This window comes from Idiotropiscis lumnitzeri, chromosome 16, assembly GCF_059441095.1.
Source record: "Idiotropiscis lumnitzeri isolate Australia: NSW breed Sydney's pygmy pipehorse chromosome 16, RoL_Ilum_1.0, whole genome shotgun sequence".
In the NCBI taxonomy this organism is placed as follows: domain Eukaryota; kingdom Metazoa; phylum Chordata; class Actinopteri; order Syngnathiformes; family Syngnathidae; genus Idiotropiscis; species Idiotropiscis lumnitzeri.
Window position 1 is genome coordinate 15,507,832 of NC_142406.1, and position 23,766 is coordinate 15,531,597.

A 23,766-nucleotide genomic window follows, 5' to 3' on the forward strand; every position below is an offset into this window, starting at 1 on the left:
TGGATCTAGATTCTTGAGAGGGCTGGTTTTGGAAATGCCTTTATGCTCTTTAACAAATCTTATTTCTTCACTATAGACTTCTTCTTGCACTGTTTGAATTATCACCGCTAATGCCTGGTTGAATTCAGCAACAGCGATTTCTGTCTTGCACAAATGCCAGCCCCTACATGAGTTGTTTGTTGTGAAGGAATTGAAACAACGGATTATGTGTTTTAAGTGCATAATGGCACGAATGAGTGACTTCCATGACGAAAACTTGGAAAACCTCTGTGAACCAAGTTTCTGAGATGTGGCAGCAGTGACTAAGGTTGACACTGAAGGACGAAGGTCTGGATCTGAACTTGGGTCCACAAGATCGAAGGCACCTCCATAAACTTCTTGCTCCGGTTCAGACAGGAAGTTCGGCCCACTCAGCCAGTTTGTGTCGTTTAAATGGTCAGCAGCAACCGAGCGTGTTGCATGATCTGCCGGGTTCTGGGTTGTTGGTACGTAGTGCCATTGACATGGACTGGAGGATTTTCGAATGCGCAAGACCCTGTTGTTTACATAAACATAGAAACGTCGCGTTTCGTTGCAAATGTAGCCTAAAACTACTTTGCTATCTGTGTAAAATTTTGTGGTATCAAGTTCAAGATCAAGTTCAGCTGAGACTAACTCAGCTAATTCTACAGCAAGTACTGCCGCACAAAGTTCTAGTCTGGGAATTGTGTGCTCTGGGCGGGGGGACAGCTTGGCCTTTCCCATAATGAAGCCAATATGATTATTTCCAGCACTGTCTGTGATTTTGAGGTAGGCTACCGCAGCAATTGCTTTTATTGAGGCATCAGAGAAGACACATAACTCTCTGCGGACAGCTGCCAATGGTGAAAGTTTAGTGTAGGCCTGAGGAGCGACCAGATTTGTCAATTCTGTCAATGTCCAGGACTCCTCCATTTCACGAGGCAACGGTGCATCCCAGTCACCATTCTCTGCAGTGAGTTCTCTCAGAATTGCTTTTCCTTGGATAGTAACTGGAGCTGCAAATCCTAGAGGATCGTAGAGGCTGTTAATGGTGGACAAAACACCTCGACGAGTGTAAGGCTTTACCACATCGGAGACAATGAAGACAAAGCGGTCTGTTTGTAGATTCCAATTGAGTCCAAGGCTTCGTTGCATTGGCATTGTGTCCGTGTTGAAGTCAAGATCTTTTAAGTTGCTTGCGTGATCCTTTGAGGGGAAGGCTTCCATGACCTCTTTGCGGTTTGTTGCGATCTTGTGTAGCCTCAAGTTTGACTTAAGGAGAACATCTTGCGTCTTCTTTAGCAAGTCTATAGCAGCTTCAACTGTAGACAGAGACTTCAATCCATCATCCACGTAGAAGTCTTTCGTCACAAAGCGTTTTACTTCAGGGTCAATATATAACTCATTGCCTTTGACAGATTGGTGTAGAGTAGACCATGAATGGCCACCGCAGGTGAGGGGCTGTTCCCGAAGACGTGGACAGTCATGCGGTAGTCCACTATATCTTTGCTGAAATCATTGTCACGGAACCATAAGTATCTCAAAAAATTCCTGTCCTCTTTTCTGACCAAAAAAGAATAGAACATCTGTTCTATATCTGCCGTGAATGCAACAGCTTCTTTCCTGAAGCGGATCAAGACACCTAGCAACGTGTTGTTCAAGTCCGGTCCAGTCAAGAGCACATCGTTAAGGGACACGCCATTGAATTGGGCACTAGAATCAAATACAACTCTAATTTTCTTGGGCTTTTTGGGATGGTATACACCGAATATTGGCAAATACCACTGTTCCTCTTTCTCATGGAGAGGGGTTACTAACTCAGCATGGCCGTTTTTGAAAATGTCATCCATAAAACTGAAGAAGTGTTCTCTCATCTCAGGCTTCTTCTCAAGGTTTCGCACAAGAGACATGAGACGTTTTAGTGCCTGGGGCCTGTTGTTGGGAAGCCGTCGGCGTGGGCTCTTAAAGGGTAATGGAGCTACCCAACTGTTGTTGGAATCTTTCTGAAGTCCATCGTTCATTATTTTCATGAATGAAGCGTCCTGAATTGAGGGAGCAACTTGGTTGTCCTCTTTGGTTCGCTGGAACACATTACATCCAAGATGGTCATTATCGTAGGTGCATTCTTCTCCAGAACATGTTGTGAGGTGGCTTGTCACTTGAATGGCGTTGTACTTTTCTTTCACACGGAACACATTCGGACATGGGTTAAAGATGGATGGCCGTTGTAGCTCTGTGGTGTTTGTGAATAATGAGCTGATTGTCAATGGTCTGTGGGTGCTGCCAAGGCACACATTGCCTACTACAACCCAACCAAGGTCTAACTTCTGTGCATACGGTTCGTTGTGTGAGCCATTAACTTGTTTGCGTACCTTGTGTACTCTGATGATGTCTCGACCCAAAAGAAGCATGATTTGGGCATTTGGATCCATTTCTGGAATGAGATGAGCCATCGGCTTTAAATGTGTGTGATGAATAGCGACACCTGGAGTTGGAATCTCATCTCTGTTGTTCGGAATGTCGTTACATTCCGTAAGGCTGGGTAGTGGAATTCTGAGTGTTCCATCCAGAGATTCTAATTCATATCCATTTGCCCGCCTCCCTATTACTTCTTTTACTCCCGCACATGTTTTCAGCGTGTATGGGACATTTGGACTTTTGTCAGAAAACACATCAAAGAACTGCGAACGGGTGAGCGACCTATTGCTCTGCTCATCCAAAATTGCATAGACTTTCACCGTCTTCTCTCTGTGACCGGCTGGATACACTTTCACAAGACAAATTTTCGAACAGGATCGGTCTATGAGGTCTCCACCGCAGACTTTGGTGCATTTGGTTGTGATATCCGATTCAGGCAAGGTTTTGATTTCCTCCCCGCCATGCTCTGGAGCAGGGACCTCCACTTCCATCCATGCTGCAGGCTCTGGATGTAGGGCCGTGCAATGTCTCTCACTTTTGCATTCAAAACACTGAAACTGAACTTTGCAGTTTTTGGCGATGTGTGTTGACGAACAGCATCTGAAGCAAAGATTGTTTTCTCTCAAAAACGTCTTGCGATCTTCGATAGGCCGTTCTCTAAACGCACGACATTTGTGCAAAGGGTGTGGTTTCCCATGAATAGGACACATTTTGTCAGTATACTCTGCCTTTGTTGGAGATTCTGTCAAGTCAGAATCCTATTGGGTTTTATCTCTGTTTTGCAAGCTGAGATTCCCTGATGCTTTTTTGTCTGCCATGTTGCTTTTTCAGCCTTAGTTACATCGTCTGTCTGAGTGAGAAAGCTGAAGCTTGGATCATTAGTAATGCTTGCTTCTTGATGGACGAAATCTACAAATAAACTGAATGGTGGATAATGCACATTCTCTCGTCGTTTATACGATGCACCAACTGAAGCCCACTTCTCTTGTAGACGAAAGGGAAGCTTCTGCGCTATTGGGTTAACTCCTCTTGCTGTGTCGAGAAAGGACAGACCGGGTAGGACTCCTTCATCCTTAGCTGAGAGTAGTTCCATTAGAAGATCGCTTAACTTTGTTAACATGGCGTATTCCCGATTCCCTATCTTTGGAAAGGCGTCAATGCGTTTGAAGAGAGCATCTTCAATTGCTTCCGTTGAACCATAAATTCGTTCGAGTCTTGTCCATAACATGTCTAGGCCTGCTTCTGGATTATTGACATGAATTGCTGTTATTTGTTCAGCATGCTCCTTTGATTCCTCACCAAGCCACTTTAAAAGAAGATCGATTTCCTCACTTGCTGTTAAATTTAAGCAACTGGTTGCAGAGTGAAATGAGCGTTTCCAGGCTCTGTAATTCTGTGGCTTGTCATTAAACTGAAGTAAGCCGCTAGACACCAATTCACGACGTGCAAGATATCTCACAAATTCATTTGCATTGGAGTTGTTGTGATTGGAATTAGGAGACAAGGGATAGAATAGGGACGATGCACGATTTTGGTCAAACTTCACTTGTCGGGGCTCACGAAGGCATTCATCCTTACAAGGTTGAACATGTTGGGAAATATTGTGCGGCGTTAATGAAACATCCTCTCCATTTGGCTGGTGTTTTGTTTCCAAAGCTTTGGTTTGTTCAGCAACATACTCCTGAGTGCGTTGCGTGGCTGTTAAGGGAGTAGAATCTAACACAAGCATATGACTGCGTTGTTCGCTCATGGTTTCAATGGCAGCTTCCAGGGCTTCTGCTTCCGCAACGGCTGCTGCAGTTTCTTTCTTGTATTCAAGCATTTGCATAGATGCTTCCAATTTAGCTTTTTCTAGTTTCAGGTTCATTTCCTCCTCAGCATAGTAAAGGCGTGCCTTCGCAGCTTCTGCTTTTGCTCTCGCTTTAGCTGCTGCAGAGGATGTTGATGAAGCACTAGAGTGCACAGACGAAGCATGTGAATGTGTCTTTGACATGGCTACTTGTCCTTATTTTCTCCTTCTGACTTCAGGCGGTTCGTAGGATACGGATTTGTTAACCTCCTTATTGATGTGATGATTTGTTCCGACCAGCATGTCCACGTTATCTTGCCCGAGAGGAAGCCGTGGTTTCACTGTACTGTCTCAGCCTTGTTTGGACAGTCAGCTAAACTCATCTTCCACACCACGACTCCGAAGACGTTACTCTTGAGTCCACAGGTTTAATAGTGCAGAAAAAAGGTGAAACTGTAACAAACAGTATGAAACAACATTACCTTCAAGTCAAAATAAAATAGAGAAGACAAAATTCGTCAATATGACTTACTTGCATTCGCAAATAAATGAACTAAATTAGCTAATATTACATTAACTGCCATAGTAACGAGACATTGTGCTAACGCAACTAGCGAGTGCTAGCATGAATCTTTGCACTTTTATTCACCTTGCCGAATTAACATCTTTTAACATAAAAGCGCCACAGAATTGTACATTGTTAATTACACAAACTTGTACGTACCCACGATGCTACCAAAGGCATAAGATGTATGCGGATTGTGCTCGATTTGATTTCAATTTCACATTTTTCTCTTGTTGACAATCTGTTACTTTACTTCCTGCTTCCGCGTACGCGACATCCGAGTTGATGACGTCATTTCCGGTTACGAACTACGCTGCTTCATCACGAAACTAAAGTTACGTTGTACAAAAAACATTAAGAAAGATATTTAACGTTACACTTCACAGCAACTTGAATGCAATAACTAGATTTAAATTAACTACAAATTGAAAACAGAACAAATGTATATATGCATATATATGTATATATAATATATATATGCATATATAATATAATATATATATATGCATATATAATATAATATATATATGCATATATAATAAATATAAACTATTTTTCTTAAATGGATACAATTTTATTGCATCTATAAAATTAAATAAGAATGTCCACAAAATCATGTATTGCAATTTGCCGAAAACTTCATATTGTTTTGGGTGCTGACCGCAGCAGAAGCTGTTGAGCAGGCTCGAAGACAGATAGCTTGTACCCTGCTAGAACATCAGGGTAAGTTTGGGACAGCTTTTATAGTTTATAGCTAGTTTTGTAACCACAACATGAATTACACAAATCACGTATTTACACCGATTAACAAAATGCCCTAGCTGTTTTTGTAGGCAATGCGGAAGACTACTGTGTGGTGTGCTCCATGATAGAGAGTGATGGAGAGTCCAGCATGATTGAAATGGTATATATATATGATTGATTTCAAATTTTCATATGCATTGTTTTTATGTGTGCTTGTTTTTTACTTTTTAGGTACAGTGTCATAAATGTACCAGGTGGGCCCATTTTCAATGTGCCCAATTTGTACCCCAAGATGACCAGTCACACAGTGACTATTGTAATAAATGTAAATAGTTGTGGACAAAACACTGTGGAGTTTGTTCTTCCATCTACTGTCTTCTCCCAATTGTTTAATTAATCCCATTAAACTGTCAGAACGTCCTACCTGTATATAAGCGTAAATATATCCATAAATTAAACTGTCAGAACGTCCTACCTGTATATAAGCGTAAATATATCCATAAATTAAACTGTCAGAATGTCCTACCTGTATATATGTGTAAATATACTGCATAAAATCTCTGAAAGCGCACGGTGTAGTATTTTGGCTGTCAAATTCGCTTCCGGTAGGACGATTCGAGCGGGTAGGACATTTCGTCAGAACACCGCGTCTGACACCACAACCCAACTTTCTCACCTGCCTCCCTCTTCCCTGACCTGACTCTGCCCACCCTCTCTGATCTGACTCCCCCATTTCCTGCCTGTTTTGCTACAGTAATAAAATAACCCAATAGAAAATGTTGCAAAAATTTCACGCCACAATGATTGAAGCGAATCAGATGCTAAAAAGTACGACAGTCTGGCTGTCATGACAACACGATATCGTCTTCAGGCGCTACTTTGTCGCCATCTTCTGGTCAGTTATAGAAATGCTTGCGGTGAATCCCAAATAAAGTGTTTTTTGCAACAATTTCCACGGCAGGCCAAAGCAGTCATTTTGATCGGTACCAAGTGACGCGAGTGTGCAATATGCCGTTGAAAAGGGCAGAAGGATGTTGGCTTGAATTGGGGGAAGTGACGTCAGGCCGACAGGTCAATTTGGGCGGACGTGACGACGGGTCAATTTGGGCGGACGTGACGTCAGGCCGACAGGTCAATTTGGGCGGACGTGACGTCAGGCCGACAGGTCAATTTGGGCGGACGTGACGTCCGGCTTGCAGGTCAATTGGCGCCAGGTGTGGACGAAGCGAATCATCTAGGACAGGCCGCAGGCGCGGCAAGATGACGTCGGACCGCGTGACCGTCCTCAGCTAAGTGAACACACGAGCAAATGTTTGTCGTTTGTCGCCGTTTCTCACGATGCCATTTTCCTTCTTGCACGGTTAGGAGACTTGAGGAACGAAACTGCGTTTGAGGTTTGAGCACAACACGTCACAATTCACTTCCTTTTGCTTGATTTAGTGCGTTGTGCTCTTTGTTTGGTGACGCGCTTTCAAATGTTTTTTATTTATTGTTGATAGGAGCATTTTATAATATATCTCCGAGGCGCATCCTTGTCAATTTGAGCGGACGTGACGTCGGGCCTGCACGTCAATTGGCGCCAGGTGTGGACGAAGCGAATCATCAAAAACAGGACGCAGACGCGGCAAGATGGCGTCGGACCGCCTGACCGTCCTCAGCTAAGTGAACTCTCGAGCAAATGTTTGTCGTTTGTTTGCCATTTTGCTTCTTGCATGATTTGCGCACTTGAGCACAGCACGTCACAATTCACTTCCTTTTGTTTGATTTAGCACATTATTCCCTTTCTTTGGTGCCGGGCTTTCAAACGTTGTTTTGTTTGTTTTATAGTAGCATTTTATACCATCGCTCTGAGGTGCACCTTGGACAATTTGCCTGCAGGTCGATTGGAGCCAGGTGAGGACGAAGCTAATCGTCAACTACAGGCCGCAGACGCGGCAAGATGGCGTCGGACCGCGTGACCGTCCTCAGCTAAGTGAACTCTCGAGCAAATGTTTGTCGTTTGTTTGCCATTTTGCTTCTTGCATGATTTGCGCACTTGAGCACAGCACGTCACAATTCACTTCCTTTTGTTTGATTTAGCACAACATTCTCTTTGTTTGGTGCCACGCTTTCAAACGTTGTTTTGTTTGTTTTTGAATTTAAAGTAGCATTTTATAACAGCTCTGATGTGCACCTTGGTCAATTTGCCTGCAGGTCGATTGGAGCCAGGTGAGGACGAAGCTAATCGTCAAGAACAGGCCGCAGACGAGGCAAGATGGCGTCGGACCGCGTGACCGTCCTCAGCTAAGTGAACACACGAGCAAATGTTTGTCGTTTGTTTGCCGTTTTGCTTCTTGCATGATTTGCGCACTTGAGCACAGCATGTCACAATTCACTTCCCTTTGCTTGATTTTGCACATTGTGCTTTCTATTCCTTGCAGCGCTTTCAAAATGTTTTTGTTTGTTTTTAATGCTGGCCAGCTCTTTTTGCTTTGTCTTAAGTGTCGTAAATTACACATTTGATGACTTTGTTCTTGAGAAGTGAACTGTTTTTTTTTTTTTACTAATTGTTGCTGTGTATGACATATGATGCATTTTATTTCAGGTGCTATAAATAACCTTTTTTTATTTTAAACTTCCTTCTCTGGTCTCATGACGTTTACTGTCATGGTAAAAAAGAAAAATATGGTTTTGTCCCATTCACCTCATCTGAACTTTTTTTTTAATCATGGGCTGAAGTATTTATTCTCAGATGTGCAATTTCCTTTTGTCTTTTTTTTATTTGCAAACTTTTGAATGTAATTTTTGTCTAATGCTTGACGCCGGTTGTCAATACTTAACATTGAAAACCTTTTTTGCGCCAACTGCAATCAAAAATTGCGACTTTATTCTTCCATTGCCGGTTGATTTGTGACCAACGCGTACCTCGCAACCGTTCATTTCTCCAATTTCCGGTCGGGGAACACTTTGATCCGATTTGGACCACGAAGCCCGACTTGTAACTTGACTCCTTTTGCGGATCATCTGTCCAATTTGAGGTAAGTTTTGTCAAACAGAAAAATTGTCCCGTCTTATTGTGCACGTGTCGCGCTAAAATGAGGAGTTAAAGTACCGTTTAAAAGTATTTTTGGAGATCTTACACATTTGGTTTGATGTTTTTTCGCTAAAGTCGGCCACCAAAACGTATTTGCCGTCATAAATATTATGCATTATCTCGACGGCTTTCAACCGTGCGTTTTCTTTAGCAAGCGCCGATCGAGTTCGTATTTGTCATCCAAAATGAACGTGTCGGGATATCAACTTAACTTCTCTTGTTTCTCTGCAGAGCTGAAAATGAACGCGGCAGCCTTCAATACAAAGCAAGCGGGAGGACCTCGGACCAGCGGAAAATAAATTGGCGTCAAGTTTCAGCTCGTGCGTGGCATTTCTGGACACACCGAATTCACGAGAATGTCTGCTCTTGTCTAAAGTGTTTTCTTTTTTTGTCCCTCTCCGTCTTTGCCGTACTGTGTAATAAAATAAAGTTGGTCGTTCACAAGTAAGGGTGCGTGCGTGTTTTGCAGGCTGGAAGACTCCGTCATATTGCTCGACACGATCCTCTCCTCTCTCTCTGTGTTTCAGGATTGTGGAGCCACCGGATTTGCTGAGGGGCAACAAGAGGACCTGGACCAGGGTCACGAGTACATCCGCAAGTGTCGGGAGGCGGGCCGAACTGCTCCTCCTGGTATTCCGTCTTGAGTTTGCCGATGACTTGTGCATGACATGGATTTGATTGACAGTCACTTTGAATAAAAGCCGTAACTCTTGGACTTGTCCCCCCCCCCCCCCCCCCGCCAGAAAGTCGTAAGGCGGGATGGTCCGAGAGGCGCCGAGACCCACCGGCCGACGGTTAAAATTCTACACGTGTGCAATCCAGTGAGCGGCACGCCACGAATTGCACATTCTGCCTTTTGCAGGACGGACGAGGGAAAGTTGACGCTCCAATCAGGTCGCTGACTCGCCTGCCACCTTCCTTGGATGTTTTGGCCTCGTTTCACAGGTCCAGGTCTCCAAGAACTGCTCGTGTGGAGTTTCGGCAATGTTTGGATTCCCGAAATGGAGTCTGTTGTTTTGCTCGACATTGTACCATGTTGCCGTCTCCGTTGCAGCCCGCTCATCCCGGAAGGGGTTGGGTCCCTCGCGCTGCGGTCATTTTTCCAGGTTTCTTCCGCCAAGCCCGCTCAAACGGGCTCTTTTGGAGACTCTCTTGTGAATAAAGAACGATTGCAAATGCACTTGACTTGTTGCAGGATGGAGGCGGAGCCACGGCAGCGTAGAAAGGACAAAAGCACCGGGATGGAATTTGTGTGCTTGTTTCGTAGGGTGGAAGAGGAAAGGCTGGACAAAGGTCACAAAACCGAAGACCATTGACTGGAAAAAAAAAAGGACGTCGTCGGGTGGAGGTCACTCAATTTTTGACTTGCAGGAAAAGGAGTCGTTCCACAAATGAAGAATCAAGTGGAATGTGTCCGAGGGGCGCTTGCAAATGGTGACCAGGAGGGGGCAGTGTCGCGAGCTTTGTGCTTTGCCTTGGTTGAGTGTAGCGAGGGAAGCTCGTCGTCATTTTGTGCTCGGAAAGGTCTGACGGTGATGAGGGCAGGTATGGAGTGCGTTTTTCGAGCCGATGGTTGGACTCGTGTCGCTTGAGTGCTTTTGGCAAGAAATGTTGGCGTTGTTTGGCTTGTCTGGATCCAGAGCAGCTTTTGCTTTGAGGAAGTCACTTTGCTTTCGTGTCGAAGGAGTTTGTTAGCGACGCCAAACATTTGTTGGTTTCAGGATTGTGGACCGGCGCCACCAAGAGCAAGTTGGACCAAGGTGAGGAGTACATTGACCAATAAAGCCACCCGCACTCGGTCGATGAACTGTCTTATTTATTTGCAGGGTGACGAGGACGCCGGTTGGGACGGGAGGCATCGTGGAGAACCTGAACATGGTTATGAACACTCGTCTTGAAAAATGAATTTAAAAAGGCCGAAGCTCCCAATAATGTTGTGCGTCAATGTGTTTGTTTTGCAAGGTGGCGAAGGAGCTGGAGAAAGGTCACAAAATGGAAGGCGGGTCCTCAAGTGGCACATGATGCCCATCGTTCTTGTCGCCGGGCTGCCATCAGAGGAAGAGGAACGATTGCAAGATGAACAGCTCGCTTTTGAGGCCAGTGCGCAATGAAATGGATGCCAACGCATCGTAAGACGAGTCTTGTCTCTTTTCTCCGTAGCGTTCCCCGACGAGAGGTGCAGATGCGACGGCGCCACTTGGAGAGCAAAGCGCCAACTCTGCGCCGATTGTATTTCTTTGTTCTTCCTTTGGTGTGTTTGTCTCCGCTCGGTCACTAACTCACTGGGTGTGCACTGACCAACACTAACTGCATGAAGGGGTTTCTTTTCCTGTCCGAGCCGCGCGCGTTTGGTTGCAGCCACCATTCTCAGCCCATGACAATATTCTCCACCACCGTCGTGTCCACGCTGCGGGCTTGGAAATGGTGGCTGCGGCCAGACCCGTCTCGTCGCGACATCGACGCTTGTGACCGAAACGGACTCTGAAATATTGTATGTGGACATGTTTGTATGCAAATTGTCAAGCTCCCGTTTTCTCTTTGTGCCTGTGTACTTGGATTAAAATGTGAAGTGATTTCAAGTGGTCTACTTTAAACTTTGGGGAGGGAGAAAATGTTCTTAAAATTTCTTGACAATAAGGCCTTGGAGGAAAAAAATAAAAGCACCTTAAGACATCAAGTCAAACTTGAAACGGGTTCCATCATCTGAAAGATTGTTTGTGTGTCCTGACAATGGCTTGCAGCCGATTTAGGATGTCGCCAACGACGACGGGAGAGGTTCCGGCACGCCCGCGACCCTCGTGAAGATAAACGGTTTGTGGCGAACAAGCGTTCATAGCGACGTCTGCTTTTTGATCCTTTTGCACGTCATAAAAAAAGTAAATTAAGGCCTAAAAGGTGATCCGAGGCTTCAAGATTGTCAACAGAATTGATGGAAAAATATTGCTACATTCGCTTTATTTTGCATTCTCATTTGTTACTTGCAACAATTTGCCTTTAATCTGAGGAGAAAAATGCACTTTTCCTGCCGACCATAGCCAACAGTAAATGCAGAAAAGTGAGTTTGACACAATTTGTAACTATCTGAACTTCAAATACCTTTGAATAACTCGAACGTTGCATTTGCATGAGATCATCCAAGTTGTCCCCTTTGGTCAACCAGTGTATAACAAAAAAGATGAAAGGTGCGCTTCATCACAAACTAGAAATCATGTTTTGAGTTTTCTGTATGTTGGCAGTCAGACATGAGCTTCAAATTTGTTGGAAGTTGAATGCAATGTACGCTATAAACGCTCGACTGGTTTCACGTCACCCCCCCCCCCTCGCGTTCTTGACACGTAAAAAAATCCCCGCAAATAATTAAGTGAGGAAATACTACTTCATGCATTTAGACACGTTAAGCGTCGTGACGTATATTGGTCGACAGCTTTTGGCGGGTCTCGAACCGTGGATCTTCGCTCTTCACCGTCCTCGTCGTCACCATGAGCTAGCGGGGCAATCGAGTTTGCAGGTAATAACCGTCGCTTCATCATTCACAATAGTTTCTCAAAGTACAATAGTCCACGAAATTGTGTCCATGCAAAATGCTACCACGAACTGTTGCAATGTCAAAAGGAAGAAAGTATACACGTTAACAATGTCGGAGGGAGTGAGAGCGTTACAGTTAGGGTTAGTTGCATTTGTTATACATGCAGTTAGGGTTAGTGACACGGACAGTACAATCGGTTAGGGTTAATTGCATACATTGCACAGTTGGTTAATGGGTTAGGGTTAGTTGCATTGCACAGAACGATATACATGACATGTCAGAGCGAGGCTCGAACCCTGGTTCTCAGGTGTCCAAACCGCAGCGTTATCCTCTCGGCCAGCGAATACCTGACTGCGACCACCGCTCCTCGTCTATTCATTGTTAACAATTGAACGCGGGCGCTACTTGTCGCAAAGTAAGGACAAATACGCCCAGATGGCCGATCACCGCCAGAGCCACTGTGGTCGAGTGGTTAACGATGCAGAGCGCGACACCATCGGACCCTGGTACGAATCCCCGTCTAGGCAATGCAAGTTGTCATGGGGGTGAAACTAAAAATTCGTTCGCATATATTTTTATTAAAAGTTGTGACAAGGCCCACCGGTGCAGTGGTGGCACAATCCGGCCCCACCCCTGTGCGAGCACGTGAGCTGTACCCCTCCCCTTTCATGCTACCCCCATCCTACCTGTACAGCCAACCGCCCCTCCCCTACCCGTGCACCACCGGGTATATATATATATATATATATATATATATATATATGTATATATATATATATATATATATATATATATATATATATATATATATATATAAATATATATATATATATATATATATATATATATATATATATATATATATATATATATATATAAATATATATATATAAATACACCCGGCGGTGAATGGGTTGGGTTGGGGTCAAAAGCCCCGCCCCACCCCCCCCCCTGCCCCTGCCCGTTCACGTATACATTCAAATATATATATATATATATATATTAAAAAACAAATATATATATATATATATATATATATGTATACCAATCTATATGTGAACGGGTAGGGGCGGGGCTTCGCCCCGCCCCTACCCGACACAATTAAGAATGTTGGGTAGGGGCGGGGCTTTGCCCCGCCCCTACCCGAATAACTAGTGAGCTTGTTATTCGGGTAGGGGCGGGGCTTCGCCCCGCCCCTACCCGAATAACAAGCTTACTAGTACTCAACTAGCCTAGTTATTCGGGTAGGGGCGGGGCGAAGCCCCGCCCCTACCCAACATTCTTAATTGTGTCGGGTAGGGGCGGGGCGAAGCCCCGCCCCTACCCGTTCACATATAGATTGATATACATATATATATATATATATATATTTGTTTTTTAATATATATATATATATATATATATATATATATATATATATATATATATTTGAATGTATACGTGAACGGGCAGGGGCAGGGGGGGGGGGGGGCGGGGCGGGGCTTTTGACCCCAACCCAACCCATTCACCGCTGGGTGTATTTATATATATATATATATATATATATATATATATACATACATATATATATATATTTATATATATATATATATATATATATATATATATACATACATATATATATATATATATATATATATATATATATATATATATATACCCGGTGGTGCACGGGTAGGGGTGGGGTGGTTGGCTGTACAGGTAGGATGGGGGTAGCATGAAAGGGGAGGGGTACAGCTCACGTGCTCGCACAGGGGTGGGGCCGGATTGTGCCACCACTGCACCGGTGGGCCTTGTCACAACTTTTAATAAAAATATATGCGAACGAATTTTTAGTTTCACCCCCATGACAACTTGCATTGCCTAGACGGGGATTCGTACCAGGGTCCGATGGTGTCGCGCTCTGCATCGTTAACCACTCGACCACAGTGGCTCTGGCGGTGATCGGCCATCTGGGCGTATTTGTCCTTACTTTGCGACAAGTAGCGCCCGCGTTCAATAGTTAACAATGAATAGACGAGGAGCGGTGGTCGCTGTCAGGTATTCGCTGGCCGAGAGGATAACGCTGCGGTTTGGACACCTGAGAACCAGGGTTCGAGCCTCGCTCTGACATGTCATGTATATCGTTCTGTGCAATGCAACTAACCCTAACCCATTAACCAACTGTGCAATGTATGCAATTAACCCTAACCGATTGTACTGTCCGTGTCACTAACCCTAACTGCATGTATAACAAATGCAACTAACCCTAACTGTAACGCTCTCACTCCCTCCGACATTGTTAACGTGTATACTTTCTTCCTTTTGACATTGCAACAGTTCGTGGTAGCATTTTGCATGGACACAACTTCGTGGACTATTGTACTTTGAGAAACTATTGTGAATGATGAAGCGACGGTTATTACCTGCAAACTCGATTGCCCCGCTAGCTCATGGTGACGACGAGGACGGTGAAGAGCGAAGATCCACGGTTCGAGACCCGCCAAAAGCTGTCGACCAATATACGTCACGACGCTTAACGTGTCTAAATGCATGAAGTAGTATTTCCTCACTTAATTATTTGCGGGGATTTTTTTACGTGTCAAGAACGCGAGGGGGGGGTGACGTGAAACTAGTCGAGCGTTTATAGCGTACATTGCATTCAACTTCCAACAAATTTGAAGCTCATGTCTGACTGACAACATACAGAAAAGTCAAAACATGATTTCTAGTTTATGATGAAGCGCACCTTTCATCTTTTTTGTTATACACTGCTTGACCAAAGGGGACAACTTGGATGATCTCATGCAAATGCAACGTTCGAGTTATTCAAAGGTATTTGAAGTTCAGATAGTTACAAATTGTGTCAAACTCACTTTTCTGCATTTACTGTTGGCTATGGTCGGCAGGAAAAGTGAATTTTTCTCCTCAGATTAAAGGCAAATTGTTGCAAGTAACAAATGAGAATGCAAAATAAAGCGAATGTAGCAATATTTTTCCATCAATTCTGTTGACAATCTTGATGCCTCGGATCACCTTTTAGGCCTTAATTTACTTTTTTTATGACGTGCAAAAGGATCAAAAAGCCGACGTCGCTATGAACGCTTGTTCGCCACAAACCGTTTATCTTCACGAGGGTCGCGGGCGTGCCGGAACCTCTCCCGTCGTCGTTGGCGACATCCTAAATCGGCTGCAAGCCATTGTCAGGACACACAAACAATCTTTCAGATGATGGAACCCGTTTCAAGTTTGACTTGATGTCTTAAGGTGCTTTTATTTTTTTCCTCCAAGGCCTTATTGTCAAGAAATTTTAAGAACATTTTCTCCCTCCCCAAAGTTTAAAGTAGACCACTTGAAATCACTTCACATTTTAATCCAAGTACACAGGCACAAAGAGAAAACGGGAGCTTGACAATTTGCATACAAACATGTCCACATACAATATTTCAGAGTCCGTTTTGGTCACAAGCGTCGATGTCGCGACGAGACGGGTCTGGCCGCAGCCACCATTTCCAAGCCCGCAGCGTGGACACGACGGTGGTGGAGAATATTGTCATGGGCTGAGAATGGTGGCTGCAACCAAACGCGCGCGGCTCGGACAGGAAAAGAAACCCCTTCATGCAGTTAGTGTTGGTCAGTGCACACCCAGTGAGTTAGTGACCGAGCGGAGACAAACACACCAAAGGAAGAACAAAGAAATACAATCGGCGCAGAGTTGGCGCTTTGCTCTCCAAGTGGCGCCGTCGCATCTGCACCTCTCGTCTGGGAACGCTACGGAGAAAAGAGACAAGACTCGTCTTACGATGCGTTGGCATCCATTTCATTGCGCACTGGCCTCAAAAGCGAGCTGTTCATCTTGCAATCGTTCCTCTTCCTCTGATGGCAGCCCGGCGACAAGAACGATGGGCATCATGTGCCACTTGAGGACCCGCCTTCCATTTTGTGACCTTTCTCCAGCTCCTTCGCCACCTTGCAAAACAAACACATTGACGCACAACATTATTGGGAGCTTCGGCCTTTTTAAATTCATTTTTCAAGACGAGTGTTCATAACCATGTTCAGGTTCTCCACGATGCCTCCCGTCCCAACCGGCGTCCTCGTCACCCTGCAAATAAATAAGACAGTTCATCGACCGAGTGCGGGTGGCTTTATTGGTCAATGTACTCCTCACCTTGGTCCAACTTGCTCTTGGTGGCGCCGGTCCACAATCCTGAAACCAACAAATGTTTGGCGTCGCTAACAAACTCCTTCGACACGAAAGCAAAGTGACTTCCTCAAAGCAAAAGCTGCTCTGGATCCAGACAAGCCAAACAACGCCAACATTTCTTGCCAAAAGCACTCAAGCGACACGAGTCCAACCATCGGCTCGAAAAACGCACTCCATACCTGCCCTCATCACCGTCAGACCTTTCCGAGCACAAAATGACGACGAGCTTCCCTCGCGACACTGCCCCCTCCTGGTCACCATTTGCAAGCGCCCCTCGGACACATTCCACTTGATTCTTCATTTGTGGAACGACTCCTTTTCCTGCAAGCCAAAAATTGGGTGACCTCCACCCGACGACGTCCTTTTTTTTTTTTTCCAGTCAATGGTCTTCGGTTTTGTGACCTTTGTCCAGCCTTTCCTCTTCCACCCTACGAAACAAGCACACAAATTCCATCCCGGTGCTTTTGTCCTTTCTACGCTGCCGTGGCTCCGCCTCCATCCTGCAACAAGTCAAGTGCATTTGCAATCGTTCTTTATTCACAAGAGAGTCTCCAAAAGAGCCCGTTTGAGCGGGCTTGGCGGAAGAAACCTGGAAAAATGACCGCAGCGCGAGGGACCCATCCCCTTCCGGGATGAGCGGGCTGCAACGGAGACGGCAACATGACACAATGTCGAGCAAAACAACAGACTCCATTTCGGGAATCCAAACATTGCACCGAGACTCCACACGAGCAGTTCTTGGAGACCTGGACCTGTCAAACGAGGCCAAAACAGCCAAGGAAGGTGGCGGGCGAGTCAGCGACCTGATTGGAGCGTCAACTTTGTGGCGTTCCATCGTCCGTCCTGCAAAAGGCAGAATGTGCAATTCGTGGCGTGCCGCTCACTGGATTGCACACGTGTAGAATTTTAACCGTCGGCCGGTGGGTCTCGGCGCCTCTCGGACCATCCCGCCTTACGACTTTCTGGCGGGGGGGGGGGGGGACACAAGTCCAAGAGTGACGGCTTTTATTCAAAGTGACTGTCAATCAAATCCATGTCATGCACAAGTCATCGGCAAACTCAAGACGGAATACCAGGAGGAGCAGTTCGGCCCGCCTCCCGACACTTGCGGATGTACTCGTGACCCTGGTCCAGGTCCTCTTGTTGCCCCTCAGCAAATCCGGTGGCTCCACAATCCTGAAACACAGAGAGAGAGGAGAGGATCGTGTCGAGCAATATGACGGAGTCTTCCAGCCTGCAAAACACGCACGCACCCTTACTTGTGAACGACCAACTTTATTTTATTACACAGTACGGCAAAGACGGAGAGGGACAAAAAAAGAAAACACTTTAGACAAGAGCAGACATTCTCGTGAATTCGGTGTGTCCAGAAATGCCACGCACGAGCTGAAACTTGACGCCAATTTATTTTCCGCTGGTCCGAGGTCCTCCCGCTTGCTTTGTATTGAAGGCTGCCGCGTTCATTTTCAGCTCTGCAGAGAAACAAGAGAAGTTAAGTTGATATCCCGACACGTTCATTTTGGATGACAAATACGAACTCGATCGGCGCTTGCTAAAGAAAACGCACGGTTGAAAGCCGTCGAGATAATGCATAATATTTATGACGGCAAATACGTTTTGGTGGCCGACTTTAGCAAAAAAACATCAAACCAAACGTGTAAATCTCACAAAATACTTTTAAACGGTACTTTAACTCTTCATTTTAACGCGACACGTGCACAATAAGACGGTACAATTTTTCTTTTTGACAAAACTTACCTCAAATTGGACAGATGATCCACAAACGGAGTCAAGTTACAAGTCCAAGTTGTGGTCCAAATCGGATCAAAGTGTTCCCCGACCGGAAATTGGAGAAATGAACGGTTGCGAGGTACGCGTTGGTCACAAATCAACCGGCAATGGAAGAATAAAGTCGCAATTTTTGATTGCAGTTGGCACAAAAAAGCTTTTTAATGTGAAGTATTGACAACAGGCGTCAAGCATTAGACAAAAATTACATTCAAAAGTTTGCAAATAAAAAAAAGACAAAAGGAAATTGCACATCTGAGAATAAATACTTCAGCCCATGATTAAAAAAAAAGTTCAGATGAGGTGAATGGGACAAAACCATATTTTTCTTTTTTACCATGACAGTAAACGTCATGAGACCAGAGAAGGAAGTCAAAAATAAAAAAAGGTTATTTATAGCACCTGAAATAAAATGCATCATATGTCATACACAGCAACAATTAGTAAAAAAAAAAAAACAGTTCACTTCTCAAGAACAAAGTCATCAAATGTGTAATTTACCACACTTAAGACACAAAGCAAAAAGAGCTGGCCAGCATTAAAAACAAACAAAAACATTTTAAAAGCGCTGCAAGGAATAGAAAGCACAATGTGCAAAATCAAGCAAAGGGAAGTGAATTGTGACATGCTGTGCTCAAGTGCGCAAATCATGCAAGAAGCAAAACGGCAAACAAACGACAAACATTTGCTCGTGTGTTCACTTAGCTGAGGACGGTCACGCGGTCCGACGCCATCTTGCCTCGTCTGCGGCCTGTTCTTGACGATTAGCTTCGTCCTCACCTGGCTCCAATCGACCTGCAGGCAAATTGACCAAGGTGCACATCAGAGCTATGGTATAAAATGCTACTTTAAATTCAAAAACAAACAAAACAACGTTTGAAAGCGTGGCAACAAGAGAATAATGTGCTAAATCAAACAAAAGGAAGTGAATTGTGACGTGCTGTGCTCAAGTGCGCAAATCATGCAAGAAGCAAAATGGCAAACAAACGACAAACATTTGCTCGTGTGTTCACTTAGCTGAGGACGGTCACGCGGTCCGACGTCATCTTGCCGAACCTGCGGCCTGTCCTAGATGATTCGCTTCGTCCACACCTGGCGCCAATTGACCTGCAAGCCGGACGTCACGTCCGCCCAAATTGACCTGTCGGCCTGACGTCACGTCCGCCCAAATTGACCTGTCGGCCTGACGTCACGTCCGCCCAAATTGACAAGGATGCGTCTCCAGAGCTATATTATAAAATGCTATTATCAACAATAAATGCCAAAAAAACATAAAACATCACGGAACAAAGAGCACAACGTGCTAAATCAAGCAAAAGGAAGTGAATTGTGACGTGTTGTGCTCAAACCTCAAACGCAGTTTCGTTCCTGCAGTTTGCTAACCGTGCAAGAAGGAGGAGGGTGGGGAAAAGTAGAGGTGAGCAGGTAAATGGAAGTGTACAGGGAGCGGCAGAAAATGTATCAGGAGCAGGGATTGGACAGGCAGAAAGGGAGCGATAAAAAAAAAAAACAGGGCGTGGAAGGGTACAGCACGAGGAAGCGAACAGGACAAGGTGGGACAGGTGGTAGGAGAGGAGACAGGACAGGCAGGAGGAAGCAACTGTTAAGAACGTTGTCGTTGGGTGGAATCACACTTACTCCAAAAAGTCATTTGGAGAAACAACAACAAACATTTGCTTGTGTGCTCACTTACTTGCAAAAAGGCCACATGGTCAACCGCCATCTTTCCGCACCTGCACAGGCCTGACGTCACATCCGCAATCCAAGGCGCGCTTCTTCTTCTTCTTCCCCTGCTTGTTCAAGGGCGCTTTGCAGACTAGCGCCACCAGGTGGCCTGTCATGATGACTGCTTTGGATTGGCGTGAAAATTGGTGCAACAAATTCAAGCCACCAAAATAAAGCGAATCACATGCTATCAAGTACGACAACCTTGCTATCGTGACACAACTCGACATCGGCCTCTAGCGCCACCTCATGGTCAGTTGGAGAAGTGCAGCTGGTGACAACATCTAGGAATTTAAAACAAAACACTTCAAACGCTGTATGGAAATTCAAGTGAATAAACATACAATACATTGAATTTCTTACAAAAAAGACGCCACAAAAATAGGATTAATCATTTTTAGATTTTTTTTTTTTAAATTCCAAGTGTTGATTTTGATCCTTAAAAAAAAAATAGAAATGGAAATTCCACCACCGACGGCACAGGTATACGACCATAGCAATTTTTTTAATTATTTGCACAGCAGCATATATGTACAAAATGCCACAATCTGAATGGCAATTTTCACATTGAAATAAATTCAGATATAAGATATTTACATGCAGCTGCATATTTTTATCTACACTGACTCCAGACTCACTTTTACATTTAAAGCATGAATTAACAGTTAACACAGAGAAGCTTGGGCAAAACAAGTTCACAAGAAAAGTGGGATATGATGACTATACAGTACAAAAAGAAAATTGCAAATTATATGTAAATGAGCAAAACGAGGTGAAGGAATTGAAAACACACTGCTGTTATTTGCATTCAAAAAAAAAAAAATGCCGACAAACAATGCTACAAAATTAAGCGAGAGATTGCAGGTCAAATGTCAGGTGGAAGAGTTTCGGAGTCCGCCTGGCAGATTGTTCAAGCGAGATCGCAGCTCTTTCCGGACCTGGCTCACACGGGCCAGTTTGCGTTTGTATTCCTGGAAAAAAAAAAGAGGAAGAAAAATTTGAACGCAATATCACAAAATTAGAAGAAATTCAGCACTAAATGCAAATATTTTTTTTATTTTCAATCACAAAGTGACACAAATGCCCAAAAGCTTCTTTCCGCACTTCAAGTTTGTGCTCGTTGTGCACCAGACCGTCGCGCTGACTCTGCAGGAAGCTGGTCAGCGTGCGTGTTAGCTGCCGCCGGTCGTCGATTTCGGCCGCCAGCCGCCCGCTGTAGTCGGCCAGCAGCATGCAGGCGTCGTCCACCTGACGCGACAAACGAGCGCCCGACTCCTTATCTGAGATGGAAACGCAGATTTTTTTGTCAGCTGGCAAAAAACGTTCCCTTATGATGAACGGAGGTTTTATTTTAATTTGAAGTGCAAACATTTTGCGCGTCAGAAATTTGAATTGCACTCTTGTCTCGTTTGAATTTGTTAGGAGATTGTGTACTTAAACTTGTAGCATGCAAATGTCACGAAAAACGACAATACGACGCAAGATGCGCGACGGCTCCCCCTACCTGTGATCCTGTGCAGCAGCGACGTGTCCTGCACCTCGGCGGGCAGCGAGGAAATGCGCTGACGCAGTAGCGAGTCTCCCGAGGTGGCGTTTTCCAACTCCTGCAGCGCTCGGATCAGCTCCGATGTCTGTCGGGAACACGGCAAACGCAACGTTCGATTTACAGTGGCCAAACAGAAACCAGAAGAAAGTCACTTCCAGAAAATAACAAAGACAAAGATAAAGGCCGCTTTAGAGCGCCTTGTTGTCAACCACAAGTGTGCGCGTGTCACGGTGAAAAAAGGCGGACTTGTCAAAAGGAAAAATTTGATTTCTTTCTTTTTAAGAAGTCTGACGTGCCAGCCAGAGTGAGAAGTGCTGCTTTAGAGTGCCTCATTGTCGACGGTGAACGCACATCACAGAGCGAAGGTTTTTTCTTTTTTTTCCCAGTCGGTCGTTCGAGACAGCCTGTGGAGCAGGACTTTGCGCTAGTGTGGACGCTTTCGAGTGCCACGTTGTCAGCCGTGAGTGCACGTTAGAAACATGAAATTTATGATATGTGGACAATAATTTTTTTTGGGGGGACGGAATACACTAAAATTTAATCAACGGAACGCGTTTTAATTTCTACTACAGTCTACCTGTGGGGGCTCAGCTGGAGAAGTCTGGCCAGCAAAGTTGTCATTCAGCGCCTGGATGGACTCATATGACCTCTTGGCGGGCTTCTTCTCGCCGTCTGCGCAACATCACAGGAGACGACGACTCATCATTCTACGATTTTGTTGCGTGTGGGAGAAAAAAAAGCAGAGAGGAGCTCACAGAGGACTCTCGACAGCTGGTCCAGTAGCTCGTTTTCATAGACGGCTCTCTCCTGCCAGATGGACAACACCCGGCCCAGTTGCTTCTTACAACCGTCCTCGCACTCTCTGAGGGACAACACAAACTGTGACAGCAAGCTCAAGGCATTGGACAGTCAGGTCAGAGGTCACCGTTGGCGACTGAATCATGCAACGCGCATAAACGCACAACCTGTAAACATGCTTGAACGCGTCGACGATGACCGGCGCAAAATCCTGCGTGAACTCGGGTCCTTTCCTTTTGCTGTTCTGAATGACGTCATTGGCCAAGTACAGGAAGGTCAGCTTTCGTGTCACCGGCGCTGCATACACAACCAAGGAGAGTGCATCTGCCGCGGTCAACATACAGACGCTAACAGAACACACAAACGCACAACTAGCGTTGGAATACTCAAGGCCGGTCTTGGACTCGAGACCGGTTTCAGGAGCCTGCGAATTTGGACTCAGCTTTGGTCTTGTTTCAGTGATCAACTGGATTCTCTGTCCAGACCAGTCAAGACTCAAGACCAGCACCAATCATCGGTTCTTCTTCTTCTTCTTCATCCTCCTCAACCTTCCCATGTTTATTTTAAGTTCATCGTGTCGGCTTGTCAATTCCGTAAAGTGTTGTTTTTATTTGGGGTTTGTTAAATTGTGGTCTCGAGCAAGACAGTCTGGTCTTAAACACACTTGGATCAAGACTTTGGTGGAAAGGATTACATCTTTTAATTCAGGGTTAGGATGATCACTCTTACTTTTGGTCAGTTTACCCATCATCGCCTGCAGCCCAAAGCGCACATGTTGACAAAGAAGCAGAAGCATTTTCAGCAACACGGAGCTCGCTTACCTTTGACGAGCTCGTTGTACCAAACGTGCACGATGCACTTGGAGTGCTTCCTGTGGTGGATGAGCCACAGCGACAGCGTCTGCACGCTCTGCTGGGAGTTGCTTAGCTCGGACAGTTTCTTCTCGAGAGCAGCTTCGGAGAACGAGGACATGTCGACCGCCGCACGAATGTCGCCTCTTCGCCGCCTTCACGACCCGCGCTAGCTTGATCGGCTGTTGCAACTGACTCTGTCGATGCCTGTTGTCGATTTGTAGTTTTTCTTTGTTTGTTCGCTTGTGCTCAATGAGAAATTATACAGCCATCCACAATAAAAACGTGCTAGCACACTGCTTGCGCAGCGTCGTTTTTGACTGGCTAGCCGAGCACAGTAGCCTACGCGAGGCACTTCCGCCTGCTCGCCATGGTGCGTTCGTAACCTCCGGAATTCAAAACTTCAAAATGTCGAATTTCAATAGAAACGTCTCTAAAATTCTTTTCGATACACTAATAGAGGGTCAACCAATTGTACACACGCTATTTGCTTATTTAAACATATTCAAATAGTACATAGGTGTACACCACGTATTTAAAAAGTGCCTGATATTACTTCCTGCAGTTATGATGCATTTAAACGATCAAAACTCTACATTTTAAATACTGATGTTTAATGTAAAAAAGTCTGACATGATTCATTCTATTAATTGTTGGTTAATCACTTGTAAACGAGCTTATTGAGTACCATCACATTACCAACGTACTTGCCCTAAACGCATCGATCCGTTGCTCCAGTACGTCAGCGCGTCCGCCA

General features: G+C 45.0%; 2 protein-coding genes across 29 annotated transcripts in view; one reads left to right on the forward strand and one right to left on the reverse strand.

The window, feature by feature from the left end:
- The window catches only part of LOC148321731 (uncharacterized), a 42,002-nt gene extending 30,839 nt beyond the window's left edge, over positions 1 to 11,163 (forward strand). For 4 of the 12 annotated variants that reach the window (XM_088318514.1, XM_088318513.1, XM_088318512.1 and 1 more), the window contains 5 exons: positions 5,399 to 5,495; positions 5,594 to 5,676; positions 5,748 to 6,910; positions 7,016 to 9,219; positions 9,333 to 11,163. In XM_088318514.1, coding sequence (XP_088174640.1) covers positions 5,399 to 5,495; positions 5,594 to 5,676; positions 5,748 to 5,849 — 282 coding nt within the window. In that variant the 3' untranslated portion in view covers positions 5,850 to 6,910; positions 7,016 to 9,219; positions 9,333 to 11,163. Of the gene's footprint in view, positions 1 to 5,398; positions 5,496 to 5,593; positions 5,677 to 5,747; positions 6,911 to 7,015; positions 9,220 to 9,332 lie in introns of those variants that run through there. The other 8 variants (XM_088318516.1, XM_088318517.1, XM_088318515.1 and 5 more) reach the window with 8 other exon arrangements.
- Positions 11,164 to 15,446: 4,283 nt separating this feature from the next.
- Positions 15,447 to 23,700, reverse strand: rprd1a (regulation of nuclear pre-mRNA domain containing 1A). 17 transcript variants are annotated; one of them, XM_088318177.1, is made up of 12 exons: positions 22,980 to 23,700; positions 22,326 to 22,455; positions 22,116 to 22,222; positions 21,938 to 22,032; positions 21,319 to 21,445; positions 20,919 to 21,094; positions 19,783 to 20,785; positions 19,439 to 19,467; positions 16,891 to 19,316; positions 16,481 to 16,801; positions 16,266 to 16,304; positions 15,447 to 16,199 (listed from the first exon to the last, which is right to left on the reverse strand). In XM_088318177.1, exons 1-7 carry the CDS (start codon positions 23,128 to 23,130, stop codon positions 20,687 to 20,689), a joined length of 885 nt encoding a protein of 294 aa, XP_088174303.1. In that variant the 5' UTR covers positions 23,131 to 23,700; the 3' UTR covers positions 15,447 to 16,199; positions 16,266 to 16,304; positions 16,481 to 16,801; positions 16,891 to 19,316; positions 19,439 to 19,467; positions 19,783 to 20,686. The 17 variants fall into 17 exon arrangements, with proteins under 17 accessions (XP_088174303.1, XP_088174301.1, XP_088174297.1 ...); XM_088318175.1 differs by having other exon boundaries at positions 15,447 to 16,801; positions 16,891 to 17,259; positions 17,375 to 19,316; XM_088318171.1 differs by having other exon boundaries at positions 15,447 to 16,801; positions 16,891 to 17,263; positions 17,375 to 19,316.
- Between the last annotated feature and the right edge of the window lie 66 nt (positions 23,701 to 23,766).